The following is a 25,495-nucleotide window of genomic DNA, read 5'->3' as shown; positions in this document are numbered from 1 at the left end:
TTTTTTCCTAAATTTTCTCAAATATTGTTTCTAGTTGAGGTTGATTACTAGTTCTGCTCTTACTGAAATTATCAAATACATTTGCTTTATGTCAGGTATATCTCAAAAGAATCTTAAATGAAGGCCACCTTTTCCTTTGGAACATTATAAAATTATTCTACATATAGCTGCAGTTACTTAATCTAGAAGAAAACATAGGCAGTACGCTCTATGACATTGGTCTGAGCAGCATATTTTCAAGTCCCATGTCTGATTGGGCAAGGGAAACAAAAGAAAAAAATGAAAAAATGGGACTACATCAAACTAAAAAGTTTCTGCACAGCAAAGGAAACTATCAACAAAACGAAAAGACAACCTAACAATTAGGAGAAGATATTTGCAAACCATATATCAGATAAGGGGTTAATATCCAAAATATACAAAGAACTCATATAGCTCAACAACAAAAAAACCAACAATCCAATTAGAAAATGGGCAAAAGATCTGAACAGAGATTTCTCCAAAGAAGAAATACAGATGGCCAACAGGCATATGAAAAGATGCTCAACATCATTAGCTAACAGGGAAATGCAAATCAAAACCACAATGAGGTATCACCTCACTCCGGTCAGAATGGCTATAATTAACAAGACAGGAAACAACAAATGTTGGAGAGGGTGTGGAGAGAAGGGAAGCCTTGTTCACTGCTGGTGACAGTGCAAACTGGTGCAGCCACTATGGACAGCAGTTTGGAATATCCTCAGAAAATTAAGGATAGATCTACCATATGATCCAGCTATTCCGCTGCTGGGTATTTATCCAAAGAACTTGAAAACACAAAGGCATAAAGATACCTGCACCCCTATGTTCATTGCGGCATTATACACAATAGCCAAGACTTGGAAGCAACCTAGGTGCCCATCAAGGGATGAATGGATAAAGAAGATGTGGTATTTATACACGATGGACTACTACTCAGCCATAAGAAATGACGAAATCTGGCCATTTGTGACAACATGGATGAACCTTGAGAGTATTATGCTGAGTGAAATAAGTCAGAGGGAGAAAGTCAAATACCATATGAACTCACTCATAAGTAGAAGATAAAAACGACAAAAAAACCCCACATAGCATTGGAGATTGGACTGGTGGTTACCATTGGGGAAGGGGGGAGGGGGGAGGGCAAAAGGGGTGATTAGGGTCACATGTGAGGGGATGCACTATAATTAGTGTTCGGGTGGTGAACATGATGTAATGTATCCAGAATTTGAAATATGATGTACACCCGAAAAAAATAAAAATTAAAAAAAAATAATCAAAGATTTAAAATGTAGTTTTGGAGCTGGGAGGAGAGATGACTTACATCATGTTGCCCACTTTTTTTACTTTATTTCTCAAAATACACCCAATCAAATAAATTTACCATAATAACTATTTACTAACTTGCAAATACAACAGCTAAAACCATGAACCACTAATTGCTCCCTCCTCTGAACTTCTGTTAATGATTCTTTTTCTAGAGTTATTTGTCAGTTAGCTTATGTGAGCTTGTGTAGACTTAAATGTACATATTTACATATTTTATATGTAATGTATATTTTATATATAAATATATATCCTGTATTTTCAACTGAATTTGTAAGTTATAAGTCTCTAGAAGACAGAACTTTTTAAAGTTTCTTAAAGACCTAACACAGTTCCCTACATATGTGAGCTAATGAATAAAAGTTTCTAGTTGGATATGCCAGTCTCTACACTAGGGAATAGGGGTTGAGTACTAATCCCTGTGGGTGGCCTTTATCAATAATTCAGAAAATTATAAAATGTATTAAGATTAAGGATGCTCTGTACCTTCATACAAGACATCATTTAGTAGCTAGCTGAAGGAATGGTAGCTTTTTGTAAAACACATTTGGCCTAGAAGACTTTGACTTCCTAGAATTCTAAATAAAGTTAAAAATATAATTTTTCCTCCTTATAAATTTTTTAAAGTGAAAAACAAATGCAGAAAATACTTCATATTGTACAAGTGTCCCATATATGCAAGGTGTAATATAGCAATAAGATGAAATTTTCAGTAAATGACCATTCAAATAAACATCTTTCATAGGAGGTCCTTGGCAGGCAACATACTTTTTTTTTACTAATGTTGATATTATAAAAGCATTTTTGAGTTCTTTTGGAATTTATATCAAAACCAGTATGCAAATGACATGAGTAAACAATCTTGGTATTTTTTAATCATATCTGGTTTGTAACCAAAATTATATTGCTCAAGTTAGTCAACCACTTTATTCTAGGCTAGCTCAGAATCACTTTAGAATGCTTCCAAAATTATATCACTCTCAAAACAGGAAGACATGCTACTATTACAAACAGTCTTTAAAAATGAATTTTGAGCTTTGTAATGTAACAAATGTGTATCTTGATTCACTCCCAGGCACATGTTGAGCATTCAATTAAATGTTGCTTGAATGAGTGAGTGAACGAATGAATGAATATCATGTTTGTGTTACTTTGTGCTACTTTGGAGAGACTAGGACTCATTTAACAATATCTGTATATTTTTCTCATAAATAAAGTATTTTATATTCACAGCATACACATACTGATTTTTGCTTAGTGTTTGAATTCTTATTTTTCCTGCTTATGAAATTGTTTTTAACCTGTTTATTTTCACATACATCCTATTCCTTTATCTACCTCTACCTAATCATTAAAACAAAATCTAAGCAATAGCTGAAAGGAAATTTGTTTCAGATTTCTCACCAGCCTTCCATGCCTTCTCTGTTATGACTGGGAGAGCTTTGTGATGCCTTCAGCCCATTTCTAAATGTCTGCGTAATAAACACCATTGGGCCTACAGATTTGAATGCATTTAATTAGTCGAAGTAATCAGTATCCAAATCCTTCCCTATTTTGTTGTAGTTTCCTGCACTCTTATTGTGGTGGCTACTGTTCTGGTAATTAGATTAGAGTTGACCTTCATAGAGACAGAGTTAAAAGATATTGCTGAAAGACTGTAATTTTCTAGAGTCATTTATCCTATTTTTGCCCTTCCCATTTAATAAATCAGTGACATTTCTCATTTTCAAAAAGTGTTTTTCTTTTAGTGTCTTTCAAAACTTATTTATTGTTTTGCCTATCTTTCCTTTAGCCTCTTACTCCATCAAAAATAGGCACATTTGCTGAAAAAGAAGAAAATAACGTTTTCTATTGGCTCAAATTTTAATTAACATTTCATCTTTCTTTGTGCCACTGAAATTTACTAAAGGCATTTGCAGTGAAACGTCGCCTCTTCAAGATGTCTTCACTGATGAGGCTCAGCTTAAATAATTTCTCCTTCCTTTGGGTCCCCAGAGGTCTCTAGGCTTTATTTATTTTTCTTTGTATTGCATTTATGTGTGTGCAGGTCTTAGTTGTCCTAAATAATGAAAATATTAACAATGACTACTATTAATTAAGCATTTCCTTTGGGCCAGACCCTTCATGTATAAGATCCTGTTTCTTTCTCATAACTACCTGGTGGTGAAGGTGTTATGATCGTCTTCATTTTATCTCGTACCTATGTATAATTATATATGCATAAGGTTATATATGTGTGTGCATATATATGTAAATGTAAATATATCTTTTATATATGTATAAAACATTGAATAGTTTTGTATTTCATTTATTTAGTTCTCTATTTCAGGAAAATAAGAGCAACATACAAAATGATTACATGCTGAATAGGTATTGGACAGTATAAGGAGCAAAGAGTAAGGACAGGTGTCATATATATAGTTCAAGATAATTGCTGTTGAAGAAGTCAGAATGTTCAGGGAGTCCATCTAAAATGCTTGCCCTCAAGATCTCATTAACATGCATCAGCCATCAGAGAATCCTTGCAACAATACAACTAGAGAGCGCTACTCCCTTTCAATGTTTCATTAAATTAGTATTTAACCATCATTTAGTGTGAATTTACTACGTGCAAAATTCTCTAAAGACATTAATGTCCTGCAGCTTATCATTTGTAGCACAACAAGCCCTTTCACTCCATTCCTGTTAGGCCCATTTGTAGAAGGAAATTAGACCCTTTGCTGGGTGGCAAGATATTAAGCAAAACATGGTTTATTGAAAACATGTGCTGATATAGCAAGGATACTGGAAAATAGCAAAAAAGTCCAAGCTTTGTTTTCATGTTTCTGCTTTAACCACAGGCTTAAAAAGTGAATTTAAAGCCTGTAAATACTGGTTATAAGGCACAAGAAGCACAATGTAAATAATTTGAAGGGATAGTAATCAAGAGCAGTGAGTCACAGATATTTACCAAATGAAAAGCATAAAACCAACCGTGTTAGGGCTTCAGATGAGAGTAAGGTTTCAATTTTGATATCCATTGAAAATAGCCAAATTGAAGATGAACATGAGTAAATATTCACAAGTCAAACAATTGCATTTTTCTCGTAATAAATGTTTCTTGGGTTTTGCACACATTCCTAATCTAAAAATACGTATACTATGTAAAAAAATGGAAAGAAACCCTTTGGAAATGTCTTCTGTTCCTGTATTATATTTTCAGAAAAGTATTAAGTTTTAGAGAATCAGATAAGCAGAATGGCAGACAGTATGGGCTCCTGAAGCTAAAAATATTTGTGTCCACAGATTCCAGCATACAGAGGAAAAGTAATGTCAGCCAAATTTGAAACATAAATACTACTTTTTCTTCTCTTTTCTTTTTGCACTTGCATTTGCAAATGTTGCCTAGGAGTTCTTTATAAGAAGGAAGTTACTCTAAGAATGCCCTCCACCAGGATTACAAGATGATGACCTAATGTTCCACCCCATTTCCTGAAGGGTTCTAGATGCCCTGAGATGGGTCCTGTAGTGCTGGGACTCAACAACTTGTGTAAAAATAAATAGATTTTTCTCCTAATTTTCAAAGTAACATGACATTACAAAATAGAGATAGGAAGAAACGAAGGAAAAGAAAAATGAGAGGCAATAAGGGGTAAGAATAACTGGCTATGGTGTCAGGAGACCTAGATTCTAGTTGTGTCTCAGTCATCGACTTGCTAATGACTTTGGGTAAGTCATCTTACCTATTGGCTTTATTTGCAAAGAGCATTAAGCTAGTATTTTAGTAGTTTATGATTGTTTAAAGAAATAGGATCTTTTTCCACCTTAAATGAAATCTTACTTGAAATCATAATATGTAAAAGAGATGAAAATAAAGATGCAGGGGAGAAATCCTTGAGGCCTACCCTGTCAGCCTTCCCCATGCTTTTGAGACCCACTGGGAGGCACTGCCACAGACGTCCAAGCATCTTGATACTCAAAGTGTGGTCTAGAATCACCAGCATCAGCTGGTTAGAGAAGCAGAATCTCAGAATCCAGTTAGAAGTGGAGCATCTCAAACCCCAGTGTGACCTACTGAATCAGAATCTGTATTCTAATAGACTCCCAGTGATCTGTTTCACAGGAAAGTTTGAGAAGCCCTGCTCCAGAGATTCATGAACTCTATTTGAAAACTAACTATTGGACTAGTTAATCCACAGGGATTAATTTTGCCCTTTGACACACCATAGTGACTGATTCTCAGCTGGAAGCCCAGTGGACAAGAAGAACAAGAAATAATGTCAGCAATGCCATTTTTAGAGTCTTGGAGTCTAGAACGCAGGGTTTTATTTTATTTCAGACAGTCCATTGCTCTGTCTATTCCACAACATTATCTCAAAGAGGGGGACTATATAATGGTCTCTATGTCTGTTAGTGTATCAGTCAAGGGGCTGACCAGAACTTGATGGCATACTCGATAGAGATAATTGAGCAGACTTTTTAATAGATGGGGTATTTACAGAGTTCTGGGGAGTGTTAAGAGAACCAATAAGGGATGGTGAAGCACCCAACAACTAGCAAGGGTGAGAACCATCAGCACTCCTAATCTTGATGAAGCAAGGAAAGGGATGGTACCTTGGGGGAGCTTTAACTGGAAAGGTCTCACTAGAGGAGCTCTTGCCTTAGGAGGAAGAATACAACCACTGCCAAACCACAGACCAGCATGGAGCAAACCAGGAGAATAAATAAGCCATACTTTCTCTCTTCTTCTGTGATCACCTGCCAGTGGCTGCCATTGGCCAAACCCAACTGGAAACCAGAGTGCAGAGTGTAGTCCATACAATCCATCCTCCTGGGGCACAGAGAAGGATACAGAAAGTTACAAAGTGACTCCAGAGAGCAAATTCAGTAAATAAGTAACACAGTAAATAAGATGGTTGGATTTGTAACTAGGGTAATAATATGATAGCAGGTAAATAAAGTAAAATTTTAATGGAAAGGTTTGTTTGCATATATGTTTATATACTTATGTATATATGTATGAATGTCTGTTAAACAAGAAGAATTTTCTAAGAAACAGTGAGATGTAGCAGAAATTTGTGCTTCAAAAAGATATTTTTATACTTTCTTCTGCTGTGTAAAGTTTTAGACCAGAGACTGATGGCAATTTGTATTTATTTAACACGTACTATTTGATAGATACTATTAAGGACACTTAATAAAATACATCTGCAATATACATGTGGAATGGGATGATTTATTTGGTTACATTCATTCAGCCAGTATTTATTAAGCACTTGCTATATACCAGGCAATGTCAAGAATGATATGGTTCCTGTCCACATAGAATTTATAATCCTGTTGGAAAGATAGACCTTATTTATAGTTCAAGTGTGATGAGTGTTTTGAAAAGAAAAATATAGAGTTCTTTGGGAATTTATAGCAGATACCCCTAACTTAGATTGGGAAGCCAAAAGAAGCTTCTTTGAGGCATTGGGATCTGCAGTATAAGTAGGAAGTCAGCCAGGTAAGGAGGGTAGTGATGGTGAAGGGCATTTGAGGGGAGCAGTGGAGGTGAAGATGTATGCGTGTGTGTATGTGGAGTGCTCCAGCCAGAGCAGGTCATGTCTTCAAAATGTCCGGAGAGGAAAGAGATCATGCTCTATTTAACAAACTGAAAGGAATCTATTATAACTGGAGCAGAATGCAGAGTGTGGTGTTTGGTCTTCATTTGAAAACCAGGTGAAGCTATTGAAATATTTTAAGTAATGAATCACTTGATTGAATGGAATAATTATGAATATAAAATATTGGACTTCCTGTTATTATCATTTCAGCTAAAACTTTATTTTAATTTATTATCTACTTCTGATATTTTTCTGAGAAATAAGCACAGAAACACATTTTCCTCAAAACTTTCCCAAGTTTTATTCTAAATTTTTTCTCTAATGTGGGAAAATAGCTGAATTGTTCTGAATTTTCTGTCAAGTTTTGCTGTACTTTAAACATCTTTTTAAAGGAAATTCCTAACAATGTTCTTTATTAATAATCTTATTAAGATAAAACCATGTTTGATTGATTGTTGCCAAAAGTGGGATGCGAAAAGTATCATAAAATCATGTTGACAATTAGGAAGTAAATTTCATACCTCTGTGTATGTGTGTGTGTGTGTATGTGTGAGTATTATGCTTATTGCTGAAAATTCTTAAGTCTCCTTATCAGTAATAGCACAGACCTTTAGGTTCCTTCATTTACTACCTCGGTCAGTTGATACTTCTGTGACAATGCAGTCATTTTGCCTTTTTGGAGAAGGTAACTCATGACCAATATGTATTTCTCTGAATTTTAACCAACTGAAAATGGCATACAGAATCTCTCTTGAGCTAGAACCATCTCTGCAGACATGATCATTTCAATAAGCATTTATTATAAAAATCCATCATAAGAGCACCAGCAGAAATGTTGGAGATCCTGCCAATCATCTGTTTCTCCACATCTTTTCCAAGTGTCTTCTTTTACCACTGCAGTAGCCCTCATGGATGTTAAGAAAAATGAATAGTACAGCGAACAGCACTTTATTTCTTCCAATACCAATACTGTCATTTGGTGCAGACGAGAGGTCATACCTTACTCTCAGACGTGTGAATCCATACATGGAGGGACGTGCTTGAAGGAATGATTTCTTAACCAGCTCACAATGTCCTATTTTCAAGCTTTGTAGATTCAGGGGCTTATTTTAAATGATTTTAAAGCAGAAGTTTTTCAAATCATGAAGAGACAGGAAAATTTGAATATAATAGGCTCTGATCTTGCCAAATGTGGGATTACACTAATACGTAGTTTATGATAGATTAGGCTAATAGTTAATGGTTTGAATTGTTCATAGGATTGGAGAAAAGCACATTTCTGTCTGTGAATAAAATGTTAGCATAGGATATGCGCTCGGAACAGAGTGGTTTGGTTTTGACAGGAGCATAGTGTGAGTGAGGATGCAAAGTATGGAATAAGATTGGGTCGTGAAAAGGCTTGGAATGGTGACTAGGCTGCATGTTCTGTAACAGGCAAATAAGCAAAAATTATCATTTCACAGACGTAAAAAAGATACATTTCTCAAGAAGAAACTAATAATGCTCTGGGGATTATTTATTTATATAGCAACACGGGAAGAATTGCAGTGCAGCAGTGACTACAAATTTATCTGCACTACTTTTCACTATTCTTTTCTCATTCATAATAATAATAATAATTTATCTTTTTTTACTTCTATATGGTTTATAGAACTTTCAAATTACATCATTGTTCTTTAACTCATTCAGTAAAAAAAAATCATCTGAGATGCTTATATAAAAGTAGCACACTACAATTGCTATTAATAGTATGTTATATTTCATAGACAATATTTTTTTTAGATTTATCTACATTTTTCCAATTTCTTTTTTCCACATCTTATTTTCTTCTTCTTCCTAGACTATCCTCTGGGTTCATTTTCTTTTTTTTCAACAATACTTTTTTTTTTTTAAGTTTGCTTTGTGTTAGTCTATTGGTAGCAAACTCACTTGGTTTGTGTTTATCTTGTTAGCATTTTATTTTTAAAGATTTTACTTTTCCTTTTTCTCCCCAAAGCCCCCTGGTACATAGTTGTGTATTTTCCTTGTGGGTCCTTCTAGTTGTGGCATGTGGGATGCCGCCTCAGCATGGCTTGATGAGCGGTGCCATGTCCATACCCAGGATCTGAACTGGCGAAACTCTGGGCCACCGAAGTGGAGCTTGCAAACTTAACCACTGGGCCTCGGGGCTGGCCTCTCGTTAGCATTTTGAAAATATAGCTTTTCTAAGTGCACCGTTCCAGGATGACAGTTATTATTCCTCAACCCATTGAAAACGCTATTTCATTGTGCCTAGTTCTGTTCTTGCTGTCTGCTGCAGTCTAGCATTTGCAGGTGGTCTTTTCTCTCTGCGTACTCTCAGGATCTTTGTCAAGGCTGGGTATTCTGCAGATTCACTATAAGTCTCTAGTTCTGGATTTCCTCTTATTTATATTTCTTGGTGAATGTTGTGCTGATACTGTGGGTTTATATTTTCTGTTAGTTCAGGAAGATTCACAATCATTACTGCTTCACATATCTTTCCTCCATTTTCTCTATTCTCTTCATCAGTTACTCTGGTTAGACTTAGGTTAGATTTCCACATTCTTTCTTCTATATCACTTGACTTCTTTTCCATATTTCCCAGCTTTTTAATCTCTCTGTGCAGCATTTTACAGTGATTTCCTATTTATCTTTCAGTTCTAGTTCACCAGTTTTCTTTGGTGACATCTAATACTCTGTTTAAACCATCTGCTCTTTCACTTTGTTTAAATTTCAACTATTTCATTTTTCATTTATAAAACTTCTATTTTATTCTTTTTTAAGCCTCCCTAGTCAGTTTTGATTGTCTGTCATTGTTGGCCTTTTTGCAATGCCACCTTTTATTTTTTTGAACATCCCATACATATTTTGTATACTAAATCTGGGACTTCAGTATCTGATGTCCTTGGTAGTCTAAATCTATTGTTTTTCTGTTTCTTCTGACTCTCATTCCAGGTGGTTAGTTTCCCTGTAAATTTTGTGATATTTGACATTATTTTATTCTGAGGAAAATCTTGGAGCCTAAGTTAAGCATGGATTCTACATGAAAGAATGTTCATGTGTTTCCACAGAGATCCTGAGGGCATTGCAGACCTGGGACCACTTTAACCCCTTCCAGGGTCTCAGATGTAATCCAGGCATCTCGGGTTCAGCTCCCCCTCCTTGCTTCTAAGGTAAAGCTAAGTCTCCAGACCTCAGTGCTGATATTGGCATTTATTCTCAAACCACACTATCTTAAGTTTGCGTGTACAACTCACAGTTAGGATTTTAGCTCAAGATTTTTGCTTAGGCCCCTTGGAGGTTTTCTTTGCCTATTTCAATGCTATAAAATATTATGTTTTATGCAGGATCTATTTTTATTTTTTGTTTTTTTTGCTTTTCAAGAGGCTCTTTTAGAGTCTCTAAATTGGCCTACTGCTAGAAGCTGAATGATAGATCATTGTCCACAGCACAATAGCAATCTGGGAATTATGAAATAGTTTGATCAATATAGATGAAACAAACTGGAATATTTTAGAAGAAACAGACAAAAACTGATTTGGCATGTGATTTGTCCAGTTTAGTTATCTTTCTGATTCTCGCTACTTGTGCTCTTTGGATACAACCTAAATTATTGCATTAATAAAATATTTAAAGTATTACTGTTTTACGGAAGAAGTAACTGGGCCACTAGAAGACTACTACTGTACAGCTCTTCCAAAAATTTCTGTTTTCTTTATCCTGATATATTTTAGAATATTCAAAGGAAAGGAAAAGGGAGAGTTAGTCCATTAAGAAATCAAAGACCTGAAGTAAGACAAAAGATGTCAGTTGTCCATTCTTCCATTCGTTAATAATCTTTATCTATTTATGCATTATTATTTTCATATAGATTTATTTAATCATCCCATTAATATTTACAGAGTGCCTACTATTCCACATGGTAGGAAACACAGGAAGAAGCCAATAGAAATCTGCACATTTAGGGATCTTGCATCTTATTATCAAGACAGGCATAAACAAGGAAAAGTAGTAGAATAAACAGTATGGTAGATGGTAAGTGCTAGGGAGAAAAATAAACCTTGGAGGAATAAAATGTGATGGGGATTACAATATTAGTTGGGTAGATGAATTTACTGCTTCTGAGCACTTTTCTAATGAACCTTGGAAGCTGGGCTAATATGTCACAGCTGGAAACCTCTCATAATCAGGTGAACAGATTGTTTAGAAAAGTTAATGTTATGGATTGAACTCTGTCCCCCTAAAAAGATATCTTGGAGTCCTAGTCCTCAGTAACTTGGAATGTGACCTTACTTGTAGATAGGATCTTTACAGAAGTTATTAAGTTAAAATGGGGCCATAATCCAGTATGACTGGTGTCCTCATAAAAAGGAGAAAATTTGCACAGAAACAGACATGTACATAAGGAGGACACTGTGTGAAGATTAAAGTTATGCTGCCACAAGCCAAGGAACTACGAGCAGGTAGAAAAGTGAGCATGGCCCCACCAACACCTTGATCTTGGATTTCTAGCTTCCAGAACTGTGAGACAATAAATTTCTGTTGTTCAAGCCACACAATTTGTGGTACTTTGTTACCATAGCACTAGCAAATGAATACAGCCAGTAACTCATTGTAATTAAAGCTTAACAGTACGTAGAACATGGCGAGCCAAAGGTTTCTAAAACTACTCAGAGCCTGCTACAAGCCAGGTAGTTTTTATTTAACAAATATATAATGTTTATTATATACCAGGGACTATTCTAAGTGCTTTGTAAATATTAACCAATACATATCCAAATCTCAATCTTATTATGTAGGTTCACTTATTATTCCCGTTTTAAAGATGTAGAGTCACAGTTTGGTAACGTCATCTACTTCCCAAAAGAAGGAAAACGTTCAAGCAAACATCACATGACAGTGCAGAGATTCTTGGGCCTCATATAGGAGACTTTTTGGAGGGTTTCCCATAACGCATATGTACATATGCAATTTTTAAAAGTCCCTTTTTTGGTGACAGTGAAAGATGCAGGAAAAGAACACACCTAACATGACAACACTGTGTTCTAGTCCCATCTCTGTGTGTCCCTAGCCATGGACCTTGGACACATCACAACATTTTTCAGTCTCTATTCTTGCTCATACTAACTGGGTTACTGTAAAATTAAATCAGTGGATAAATTTGAATTTACAAATAAACATCAAAGAGAAATAAAGTCTTTAATTCATAGTTTGCCCTGGAGATTTTGATTTTTAGAAGAACTATCCCCTCAATGTGCCACAAATAATGTATTAACTTATACACTTTATGAACATTTATATCTAAGAAACTGTTTAAATTATTTAAAGTATACTTGAAAGGCTTTGACATCATCTTAATAGAATGCAACATACACATGTAATCTAGTTTCAAAGGAATAAAAAATTGATATCAAGTTATGGTTCGTGATGATTCATGTTGGATATGCATAAAACCAACCATATGTTCATCATTTTAGTAAAGCTTTAGATTCAGACTTATAGGTTGGACTATGTATTAATCTCAGGACTCTACTTTTAATTCACTGATGGCATAGAACCTTAAAAGGGGAATGGTATTAATTAGAATAATAGTGAATATAATCAGGTTGGATGGGAAAAAATCATGATGGATTCTTTTCACCGTATCCTAGCATGGAAGAGGCGTTGAGTCTAGACCACTTCTCAGGTTTGTGATAGAGATGGAGGAAAGTGATCTTTTACCGAGACCCGGTATATTAGTCAAGGTAAATAATGCTAGTTCCTGCCACAATCTTCAAATCTCAGTCCCTTAACACAGCAAAGATTTATTTCTTGCTCACATCATAAGTTTGTTGCAGGTGAGGTCTCTCTTCTGAGCAGCCCTGTAGCAAGAGAGACTTCTGAACCCAGGCTGCTTCTTCTGATTTCACCATCTTTGACACATGTTCTCCATGGTTGCAGAGGAGAGAGTAGAGGACTGGAGAATCACATGGGCTAGGCTCACATTCCAGTGGTCGTAACCTAGTCACTTGGCCTTGACCTGACTAGATCCTTGTCGATCCCCTTTTGCTCTCTGCTGTAATCAGACGGGACCTTCTTCAGTGCCCTAAATGTGCTATTCTCTCTTTTCTCCTGTGCCTTTCACCATTCCTTCACTCATCTTGGAACACTTTCCTTGCCACATCCCAGTAACTCCTGTGCTTTTCACTACCATAGACAGCCTGCAAGGCATGTTTCTTCAGTTAAATGCTATTATCTTGACAAGGAATTTTTACACATTGTTCATGTTCATGGGAAGGTTTACAAAGACAAATTCTGATGATGTGTGTATGAGACATTTTGCCAATGCAAAGTCAGTCTTCATCGTGATATTTTAATTACTATAGCATTTTGTATAGTTTGTGAAACTTCTTTTTAAATTGATGGAACATGACTCATTTAAGTAGAAATCTATTTATAGATATTTAAGTTGTTTCCAGTTTTTCACTGTTACTGAAAATGCTACAATGAATAAAGGGATATATTTTTAACACATAGTCCATGCCTGTTCCGTATAGCTTCAGAAAATGTATTAGCATAATTTCTTCAATATAATTACATTATTATAATTTTCCATTTGTAGCATCCCTCTAGCACCATCCAAAATCATCATTATCATTGGCGTAATGCTTGATAACAACAATAACAATAATAATTGATATTAATTATTGAGTGCATGCATATGTGGGTACCAGGCTAGGCTTTTTATATGTATTATCTCATTTAAACTTTATCCTAATGCTATTCCATTAGACTTGTCATTATCTCAGTCTTACAGATGAGATTGCTAGGGTCTTGAGAGGCCATATGATCTGCCTGTGATTACTCAGCCAGCAAGTGGTGGAACTAGGCTTTGAACTCAGATCATTTTTAGTTTCAGACCTCTCATTCCTTTCATCCCTCCACACTATGTGTGGACAGAACCCTGGGTCAGGCAGTTCAGGCTCCATCAGGGCTCCCTAACTTATCAACTGTATCGTCTCTGGCAACTCGCTCAACCCTCCGTGGTCTTAACTTCCATGATTACAATAACCTTGATTCCGTGTACCCTACAAAGTCAGGAAGACAAAATGCGGCAATGTTTGTGGAAACATTTTGAAAATTCTACATGCTGTACAAATCCAAGGGATATTTAAGAGAGATTATTTCGTCACAAATAGGCTTTGTTTGTCAAGCAGACCTTTGGCAGACATTAAGGACATGCCCAGAAAACTCAAATCTCCTAACTGGATGACAAAATAAACATAATTCCTCTTGTAAAATGCAGACGTGCCAGTGAAAAAATGTAAGGGACCCCTTCACATCTTTAATGTTTCCACAAATATGGAGGAAAGTCATTCATAAAATTATTAAAACAAATGCTGTGTAGAGGATTTGTTGAAACAGTTTTGTGATTCACCTTTGATTAATCTATTTATAGGCTATTTGATGGACTTGTTCTTGTTCTAGCTCTGAGGCATCACTGAACTCCATGCTCCACTCATTATTTTATTCAAAACATATTTTATGACAAAAAACCATCTATAGTAAGGCTGTGGATTTCAAGAGATCTGGGTTCACGTCCTTGCCTTTGTGACTCCATGCAAGTGGTCCCTCCTCCCTATTCCTCATTTTCTTCATTTACATTTATAAGGTGGGTGGATTGAACAAGATGATATTTGACACAATAATTCCCAAACCTAGCCAATTTTCAGAATTGCATGTAGGTTGTATTAAAAAAATCCATTTCTGAGCCCAACGACAGGAGGTTCTGATTCGAATCCACAATGAGGTTAGCTGACAGTTATTGAAGGCTAATTCGTACCAGGTATTGTGCTCAACATGGTATACAGGCCTGTTTGTATTTATATCATTACAACTGTTTAAAGTGAATACTGCTTTCGTTCCTGTTATGATATATTTCAAGTTTTTAATTGCCTGCTCATTCCTTTATAGTCTCTTAGTGCTAGTTTGTCTTTATGATTGTATCCTTACTTGTAATTGTGTAGCTGCTCTGTATTCTGAATATGACAATTCCAATATCTGCAGTTTTTGGAGATCCAAATCTAGTGTTCATTGTTTCTTTGCTTTCATTCATTGCTTGAGCTTACTCATATTGAGAGTCTTAAGAGCCTAATTTGGGGAAGTTTTAGATACCAGAGACCAAGAACCACTCCAGCCTTCCTTGAGGGTGGTGCTTCAGCTCAGGAATCTCTGACTAGGCTCCCTAACCTTACACCTGCCCCAAGTCTCAGAATCCCAACAGCTTCTCTCCACATGGCTCTCAGCACAGCCTGGATTCTCTCTGCCCCTGTCAGGGCTCCCTATTAAGGTTTCACTGTTCGTTTGTTATTTACTTTCTCTGTTTTGATTTGGTTGTTCCTTTTCTGGTGTGGGTGGAGGGCAATGTCCTTAGAAACCTCTCCTACCTCTTAAGAGATCACCAATGCCTTAAGAGCATGTTTTACAGGATGTATTTGTTATGCAGCAGGAGGGTCCTTGGCTCTCCATAACTTATCTTTTCTTTTTTTGTTTAAATAATTTCTATATCCTCTATCAGAATAGCTTCATGCCGGCAGAGACCATGACTGTCTGAATCTCAGTTCTCTCTCTAGCTCTGAGTAAAGATCTTAGACATAATATTTTCTTAAATCTTCTGTGTGATGTTGTTAAAAGCAAAAAACATTTGTGTGACCCAAATATTAATTCATTTCTTACCGCAAAACAAATAAAATATAATACCTAGACCAAATGATGGATTGAATATTGGAGCCACAAATTTTTCTTCAGAGCTATGCTGTCCAATACACTAGCCAGTAGCCATGTGTGGTTACATACATTTTAATTTAAATTAATAAAGTCAAATAAAATTTGAAATTTAGTTCTTCAGTTGCACTAATTATATTTTCATCGTTGCAGAAAGATCTATCGAATAATGATCCTCTCTATAAAAATTCAATCCTCTACATAAAAACTAGATTCTGCAGCTCTGCATATTTCTTCAGCCATGGTGTATGCCCTGGACTAAGCAACTGCCTTATTATTCCATTAGAAAATTCCTTCTGCACTCTGTATTCTTAGTTCTGATTACCCAACAGCAAGGATTCTCAGTATGTAACAATGAGTTTTGCCAACCTGGATCTAAGCACAAGTTCTAGTTACTTCTTTTAAATATTTAATACAGTTGAGTTAAAGTGAAAAAAGACTGTTTTCATTACTAAGCAATATGTTAAATAGCCACCCTTGATCTCCCACCCTACCCGTGATTCACAGAATGAAATGAGGTGTGGGAGAACAAATATTTTAACATAAGCGCACATACACACACAACTCACACATAAAAATAACATAAAATTGGAAAATTGGAAATTAAGTGCCTTTTTTAGGCCTTATAAGAATATTCTCATGTTAAATTAGCTGGGTCAAAATGGCCAATATTTTTCACACATTCAAATGGCTGTCTATTACTAGAAGGAGGTTTCATTCATCCTTATGTAACAATGTGTTAGTGCTTTATGCAAAATCATTTTTTGTAGTATTTCCTTGAAAAGACTATAGAATTCCCTGTCTTTGCAGAATATTTTAGTGGTGGTTCCAAAAATTTATTACAGCTCTTTGAAGTGTAGTTTTATAAGCTGGATGTAGACATATAACCAAAATCCCCCATGGTATATGTGAATGACAGCGTGGTGACAAGGACAACCCAGAGGTGTAGCTAGCCGCAGGTGTTAAAGCAAGGAAGACTTTCAGTGCTGTCCCTTTAATGTGTGTGATTTACTAACTGTGTGAATGTGATGAAAAATAAAATCATTAGTACCCTTTGGGAAAAAAAGGTAGTTTGCATATGCAAGATATTAAAAACTGCATATCAATTTTATATTCCCCACATAGTGTGAAATTTAGTGCTTGTTAAATAAAAAATGAATAAAGAATCTAAAAGCAAAACATAAGCATTTCCCATTTGGAGAATTTGCACAACAGAATGGCAGAACATTTGCTGATACTCTTCTTTCAACTGTAAAGCATAAACCTATGTCCTTTAAATATTATATGAATACTGCTGTGATTTAAAAGTAAAAGTGACATCTAAACCTGGAAGATTAAATTCACTTGGTTGTGTGGCTTACTGGCCTATCTATCAAAACAGAATTCAAATCCATTTTTAGAATGAATTTCTCAGATTTAAAGAATAGCAATAAAACTAAATATAAACGCGTGGGAAAATAAAGCAAGCACAGAAAGATAAAATGTCTGAAGGGTTATTTTTTTGTTTTCATCAATAAACAATATGAATTTTATTGCATCTCAGCTCAATAAAGGCAACATTTCAATCTATAGAATAAATAATAGCATTAATTAACCTTAGATGTTAATATTCCTCGAGATACATATGCACTTTACTATTGAATTTACTATTCAATTCAGTAAAAAAGCAAAGATTTTCTGCTTAAATTCCTGCATATTTAAACTGCTTAGAGTAGTGCTGGCAGGTTGTAGACATTAAGTACATATTTGTAGAACAGGTGAACAAATAAGTGAATGAATGCTTTTAATTTCTTTTAAATTGTATTTAGTGTACTTGACTTAAGAATTTTTAAATTGCCTCTAAAATAAGGATATTTAATGAAAGAGTCTTGTCAGAGAAAATCAAAACATTTTTTACAAATTTTTAAAAACTGTAGTTATTATAAATGCAGAAATTAGGTCAAAATTTTAAAAATTAATAGCCCTCTGGGGGAATATTTCAAAACACCTTATTTCTTAGGATAATTATATTCTTAGAATCAAAACACAAACAATTGAATGGTAAAAATAAATAAGCAAGTGAGGAAAACAAAAGCCCTTCTACTTAATTAGCTGAGCAATTTTTCACTCAGCATAATTCCCTACAGATTCATTCAAAATTTTGCCTATATCAGTAGACTATATATTGCTAAGTAGTATTCCAATTTTGTTTAACCATCCACCCATTGAAATACATCTGGGTTGTTTCCAGTTTTTGACTATTATGAATGTATCTTATGGTTATTGATTTCTAGTTTTTTCCGTGTAGCCAGAGAATATGTTCTGTATAATTTCAATTTTTAAAATTTGTTGTGGTATTTTTTATGTGGCCCAGGATATAGTCTATCTTAGTGTATGTTCCACAGGCTCTTATAAAAACATGTATTCTGCTGTTGTTGGGTGTATCATCCTATATGTGTCAATTAGATCCTATTTGTTGATTTTGTTGTTCCAATCTGTATCAGTTTCCTGTGGCTACTCTAGTAAATCACCACAAACTTGGTAGCATAACACAACATAAATTTATTCTTTCGTAGTCCTGGAGGTCAGAATCTGAAATCAAAGTGTGGATAGGGATGTGCTGTCTCCAGGGGATCTGGAGGAGAATCTGTCCCCTGCCTCTTCTAGCTTCCCGTAGCTACTGGCATGCCTCGGTGTTTCTTGGCTGTGGTTGCACCACTCCAATCTCTGTCTTCTCCTCTGTGTATGTATGTAATCTCCTTCTGCTTCTCCCTGATAAGGATACTTGTGATAAGTATCAGATGGTGTTATAATTTTTGTTTCAATCATCACATATGATTTAGACAACTCATGAGGAGAAGGATAATCTATTCAGGTCTTTCTAGTCTTTCTGTTCTTTTTTTCCTTCCCAATGCTCTGATTCCTTCTCTTATTTTCTTTCTGTTTGAAGATCTTTCTTTAATCATTCTTTAAGGGTAGGTCTGCTAGGTCAAAGACTTTTAGTTTTCTTTTGTTACAGATGTCTTTATTTCCCCTTCACTCTTGAAGGACAGTTACCCCAGATATAGAATTCACAGTTAACACTTCTTTTCTTTCAGTATTTAAAAAAAATGTGCTTTCTTCTGGCTTCCATAGTTTCAGATGAGAAATCTACTGTCATTTTAATTAGTGTTCCCTGTAAGTAATGCATCATTTCTCTCTGGCTCAAGATATTTTCTTTAAATTTAGTTTTCAGAAGTTTAATTATAATGTGTCTTGAAGTGGATTTCTTTGAGTTTATCCAATTTGAGGGTCGTGTAGCTTGTTCAATCCATGGGTTTATATCCATCATCAAATTTGAGACATTTTCAGCCATTATTTCTTCAAATGTTTTTTCAACCGTACTCTTTCTCCTCTCCTGGGATTTCATTCTATTTTCTCTCTCTATTCAGATTGAGTAAATTCTATTGAACTATCCTCACATTTACAATTCTATCCTCTGTCATCTCTGCTCAACTTTTGAGCCCACCCAGCAAGTTTTCTATATTTGTTGTATTTTTCAATTCTATGATTTCCATTGTATTTTATTTTTGAGGAAGATTAGCCCTGAGCTAACATCCACTGCCAATACTCCTTATTTTGCCGAGTAAGATTGGCCCTGAACTAACATCCATGCCCATCTTCCTCTACTTTATGTGTGGGACGTCTGCCACAGCATGGCTTATCCAAACCAGTGAACCCCGGGCTGCTGAAGCAGAGCGCATGAACTTGACGACTATACCACTGGGCTGACCCTTCCATTTGGTTATTTTTCTATCTTCTATTGCTTTACTAAGATTTTCTAATGTTTTGTTCTTTTCAAAAGAATTTGTAATTGTTTGTTGAAATATTTTATGATGTCTTCTTTAAAATTCTTGACAGATAATTCCAGTATTTGATTCATTTTAGTATTGGCATCAATTAATTGACTTTTTAAATTCAAGATGTGATTTTCCAGGTTCTTATTATGATGGTTGGTTTTGTATTATATCCTGGACAGCTTGGTTATTATGTTAGAAGACACTAGATCCTATTTAAATTTTTTATTTTAATAGCAATTACTCTAGGTTGGGCATGCAAGTCCTGGCCTGCTTTTGTAGGCTGCAGCTGCAATGATAGTATAATTTTCAGAGCTTATAGGTGCTGTTTTCGTCTGCTTGTTTTATTTCATGCCTCTGGAGCTCCCACCTGTCCTTGTTAATGCTGCTTGAGGTGGCAGAACAAGCTTCCTGAGGCTAGGTGTAATGCAAAGGAGGAGGGGTTTTTGCCTGTGTAAATAAAGTGTACTTCCTGGCTGGGCGTTTATTGTGGCAGGATCCCTCTTGCTGGTGACTCTAGCCATGCGATGCCTTGGATGGGGGTTTGTGAGAGGGAGAATCTCAGGACTATGAGGACATAGAAATTTTGGGGGCTGGGCACTTGTCTCCTACTTTTTTTGCTAGAGCTAATTCTTCAAAAGTGAATGTTACTCTGTGAGAACAAAAACCCTTCTGGTCACCAGGGACATATCATTCTCTTTCTGCTTTCATAAGTTATATCCTAGAGATCTGAAATTACATGTAAAAGTAACCTTTTTACTGAACTGAATTTAAGTACAAAGGCATGCAAGTAGTTATTTTATCTACATCAATAGCCACAACTTCTCTCTTTTCAACTGCCTGTTGTCAACATCTCATTAAGGATATTTTGCCATCACATTGATTCGTATTTAGAATTGTTATTTCCCCTCACGCCCCTGCCCATCATGCTTCCTGAGTGGTTAAGAGCATGTCCTCTGGAGCCAATCCAACTTGGGTTTGCACGCTGACTCTGTTGTTCGTTAGTTGTGTATTCTTAGCAAGTCTCTTTACCTCCCTAAATTTCATCTGAAAAATCAGGATAGTTATAGCTAGCATAAAATAAAATTCAATAACCATATATAAATTTAGTACTCAGCATAGTACCTAGCCATACAAGTATTCAACTGATGTGTTGAGTCAGCTACAGGCATCATCCTCATCAACATCATTATCATTATCCTCTCTGTTTATAGATAAAGAAACTGAGGCTTTGAAAGGATAAGTAGTTGAACCTAGGTCAGTTTGCACACTTAAGTGTCACAAGAGCTGGAATTCAAATCCAGGCATGATTTCTTCCCAATCTTTCTTTTCTGACCATTATAACACTGCTACAAATGCTTATCTCATAAAACTTGAATATCCATGACAGTGTAGGTTAGTCCATATTTGGGATGTGCAAAAATATAAGAATAGGTAGTATGCAGTTATATGACCGGGATATACTTAATTTTCAATTAATTCTTAATTATAGTGGTAAATATTTTTGTAGAGATATCAATGCAGAAAAATAGAAATAACACAGGTAATTTGACAGAACCCAACAACCAAGCTTTGTGATAAGATGATTTTTAACCCCTTTGCCGAGAGTCAAATATTCCCCTTTATTATGCTTAACCAGTTTCTGAAATCTGGTAAATTTAAAGACAGTTTATTTTTCATATGCCTTATGCTATTTCATTAAAACTTTCGTATAATTTATGATGCAATAAAAACTTAGCTGTTTTTCAATTTAATGCACTTTTCCACAAATCTGTTTTCTGTACATAAAAATATGTAGTTCCTTTAATAGTTTTACACTTTGCTTAATTAATAAATGCAGATTGTAATGAATTTCTGAATTTATAATTATAATGAAACAAAAATAATTCAAGAAGAATAATTTATGTTATTTTCCTATTAGAATAAAACTGAATTTATGACAGAGACACAAATGCTCAATTGAATTTGCACAATTATTAAATAAGGAAAAAATTCTCTGATAAAAAATATAAAAAAGGGACATTATTTACTCTGTATATTGGGGCTTCTCATTGATGAGTTGTTTTTATGTAGTGTAGGAGATAAACCATTATTTTTTCTCTCAGGCTCTCCTGATTCAGAAATTTCAAAAAACCAACTAACGGCCAAGAATAGATTTATGTTTTATATTTTTGAGATAGCAATATAACATTCAACTCAGCTTCTTTGAAGGTAAAAAAACGCTCTCGTTTATTACATCTAGAAAATAAATATAATATTATTTATGAATGTACACACATACTGATTCTGTATATAAAATAGAGAGATGGTGGCAAGGGCGAAAAAGAAAAAGGTCCATTTGTGATGGGAAATGTGGGAGCTGATATGTAGGAAGAAAAGAGAAAGGAAAAGGAAGAGCCAATGAGGAAAACCAGTGATGAGAGAGAAAGGGAGCAGGAGAGAAACAGACCAAATGAAGAGAGGATGTTGAAAACCAGTCAGTCCAAAGAACAAAAGAGAGAAGGGAGAAGGAAGCAAGATGCAGAAGAAAAAGAAAATAATTAGAAAGAAATGTGAGGGGAGAGAGACCAGAGAGAAGTCTAAATCTAAGGGCATTAGAGCTTTGCTTTTACCCTAAATCTTAAGAAAAGAGTTAATCTAATTCTTAACTGTGAGGTTGTATATCTATGTATATATTTGTGTAATATGTTTGTGTATAATGTGTATCTTCCTTACTAATCTAACAGTGGGAAAGAATGTATCATTAGCAACACTCACCCCCCCCCCAATCATATCAAACATATATAAAACAATCTGGAAATACTTTTCAAAACAATTATTTTCTTTGTATTCAAACCATAGCCTGCCGTCTTTTTAGAGCCTACTCTATTCTCTGGGCTGTATAGATTTGGGTCCCCCATACTGTGATATCTTTGAAAAGGGAAGCTTATTTTATCTTTTTATGCCTATCACCCAGAGCAGTACTAGAAAATTAAAACACTCCATAAATACTTAGATGAATAAATGAGAGTATTATGTATAAAAGGATGAAATACTGAACACTAACAGAAACTTTACATAAGGTAGATTGAACATTTCATTTCACAAAAATTATAACATCAAGCAAGGATTCAATTTTATTTCCTTATATAGACTAAATCTTAGTGATTGGTGCAAGGGGAACAAAGTAAGACATATTTTGCAGGCTTAAAAATTCAAGTCTCTGTAGTTTTACCCCGTATTTGTTCTATGCCTCTAGTCTAATCAACTGGCCTAACTGCTTCATGCTATGAAGAACAAGAGAAAATATATATATTTTTTATATATATAAGCACATTCCATGTAGTGTGGAATGTGGAAAGTGATGTAGATGAAAATGAAGCACAGTCTTAGTTGGTCAACTCTGGCTGTTCTCTCCAGGTAGCAACCAGCTTCCTCTCCAGGTGTGCTGAAATACCTTATTCTAACCCAAATAACTATATTTGGATAGCCATATCCTAAATCCATTTTTTTTCCCTGCTGGTGCTCATCCCCTCTGAGTGTTCCTTAGGACACCAAGCTAGGATGGCATAAGCCTGTGTTCACTAAGATTTCCATTAAACATCAGTTCCCCAAATTCTCCAGTTAAAGAACACAGAAAGGAGGAATAGATTTAAATGACTACATCTTCAGATTCTTTATCTTATTAACTGAATTCCTTTAGTGCTATCTTGATTTTGGGAGTTTGTTTTTAACTTATATTGAACATGCTAGTTGATGATAGTTATTTTCTGGTAATACTGGCTTAATGATATCTAGTTTAAATTTTTATTTTTGAGACCGAGTGAATTATCCACTAATCTAGTCAGTGCAAAGACTACTATATTTTCAAAGGACTACAACTAGTGGACAAATGACTTACATCAAGCCAAACAATTATTTTGATTCATTTTAATCTCCTGGACTTATTTTATGAGTGTTATTTTAGTGACAGTTAAATGTGGTTCCTTTGACAGATGGATTTATTTTAATTCTATTACTATTAAGCAGGTTGAAGTTTTTTGAACTGGCTTGTGAACAAGTTTCACGATGTATCTGGGTATAATTTCATTTTGAATGAAAATGTTTTCCTGTTTCATTTCTCATTGATCAAACTTTCCATTTCATCATTGTCTTTAGAAAGTGGCCAAGTGAGAGACAATAACAAATGTTTCTCTTTAGAACCATAAATTTTACACTGGCTGTAAATCATATTTAAATTTGCTTATATGAAAGCAGAAAATCAGTAGAACTAATAAAACTCTTCTTGTTCTTTCTCTTCATCAGATAAGTTAATTTTTGTGAACCTACTATGTGAAGAGCCCTGATCAAAATTCCATGTTAATTTTGCAGGTGATGGAAGTCAAAGGACAAATGATCCATGTCCCAGAATCAAATTCCATTTTATTCTTGGGCTCTCCATGTGTGGACAAGTTGGATGAACTCATGGGCCGAGGGCTGCATCTCTCGGACATCCCTATCCATGATGCCACCCGAGATGTCATTTTGGTTGGTGAGCAAGCAAAGGCCCAAGATGGCTTGAAGAAGAGAATGGATAAATTGAAGGCAACTTTAGAAAGAACTCACCAGGCCCTGGAAGAAGAGAAAAAGAAAACAGTGGATCTTCTATATTCTATCTTCCCTGGCGATGTAGCCCAGCAACTGTGGCAAGGGCAGCAAGTGCAGGCCAGAAAGTTTGACGATGTTACTATGCTCTTTTCGGACATTGTTGGCTTCACAGCCATATGTGCCCAGTGTACTCCCATGCAAGTGATCAGCATGCTGAATGAACTGTACACCAGATTTGACCACCAGTGTGGATTTTTGGATATTTATAAGGTAATGGGGTTTAGTTACTTATATATAAATACTTTTTTTTTTAAATTTTTATTTTTTTCGGATGTACATCATATTTCAAATTCTGTGTACATTACATCATGTTCACCACCCGAACACTAATTATAGTGCATCCCCTCACTTGTGAACCTAATCACCCCTTTGCCCTCCCCCCTCCCCGCTTCCCCAATGGTAACCACCAGTCCAATCTCCAATGCTATGTGTTTTTTTGTCGTTTTTATCTTCTACGTATGAGTGAGATCATATGGTATTTGACTACTTTTTAATGGTAAATTGTCATCTAAATTAAATTGGAAACATACAATTTTCTTTTTCCTATTTAAACTTGATATTAAATGATGGATATCTCTTTCATTTGGAAATATTTATACAGAATACAAGTATTTCTGCTTTCTGAGTAAACTTTCATTATGAGTCAATTTATGCTATTGACATAGGTAACTGAATCATGATATTGCTCAGTAAGGAAAGATTCTCTAGAGCTAGTCCTCTAAATTCATTACCATTAAAAAATTAAACTTGCTGATTTCTTAGAGAGCAGGATTCCAATATAAACTAAGAATTTTATGTTGGCAATTACAAGAAACAATTTATGTTAAAATATGCATTGAATTATCAGTTAAATCTTAGTTAATCAGAACTTTGCATTTCATTGTCAATTGTCAGGTCTCTCTAATTCTGAAAGAATACATGTAAATATTCTAGCTATTGCCCAAATGACCAATGGTTTTTGGTGGAAGCATGTTCGTTTTCTAAGCTACACAATGGCAGAGCTTTGAAAATGGGTACCATTTGTCAGTCTGATTTGGTGAACTCCTTATTAATTTCTTATTAAAATCATAGCAACATCTTGAGTGATTCAGCCCCATATCTACCTAATGAATAATTCTGTAACTTTACATAGAATTTCACATGGATTGTACAATGTCAGGGTGCATGGGTTTTTTATATGAAGAACAGCAGTTACTTTTAGTATAAATAAACAGCAGTGAGCTTTAGGTTTTTATTTTCTTCTTTACAATTCCATCTAGATCACTATTTCTCTTTATAGTGTGATCTGCACATAAGCAGATTCAGCAAGAGCCTGTCTGCTTCATAGTGTAGTTTGATGTTATGATCCAGAGAGTAAGTTTT

General features: G+C 35.1%; 1 protein-coding gene across 1 annotated transcript in view; it reads left to right on the top strand.

The window, feature by feature from the left end:
• Positions 1–25,495, top strand: part of GUCY1A2 (guanylate cyclase 1 soluble subunit alpha 2) — a 268,832-nt gene that overhangs the window by 149,978 nt on the left and 93,359 nt on the right. Inside the window, exon 5 of the mRNA XM_046686272.1 lies at positions 23,858–24,343. Coding sequence (XP_046542228.1) covers positions 23,858–24,343 — 486 coding nt within the window. The remainder of the gene's footprint in view (positions 1–23,857; positions 24,344–25,495) is intronic.

The sequence above is a fragment of the Equus quagga genome, chromosome 14, assembly GCF_021613505.1.
Source record: "Equus quagga isolate Etosha38 chromosome 14, UCLA_HA_Equagga_1.0, whole genome shotgun sequence".
Lineage (NCBI taxonomy): Eukaryota > Metazoa > Chordata > Mammalia > Perissodactyla > Equidae > Equus > Equus quagga.
The sequence above is the reverse complement of the archived record's forward strand: the minus strand, read 5'-3'. Positions and strand labels throughout refer to the sequence as shown.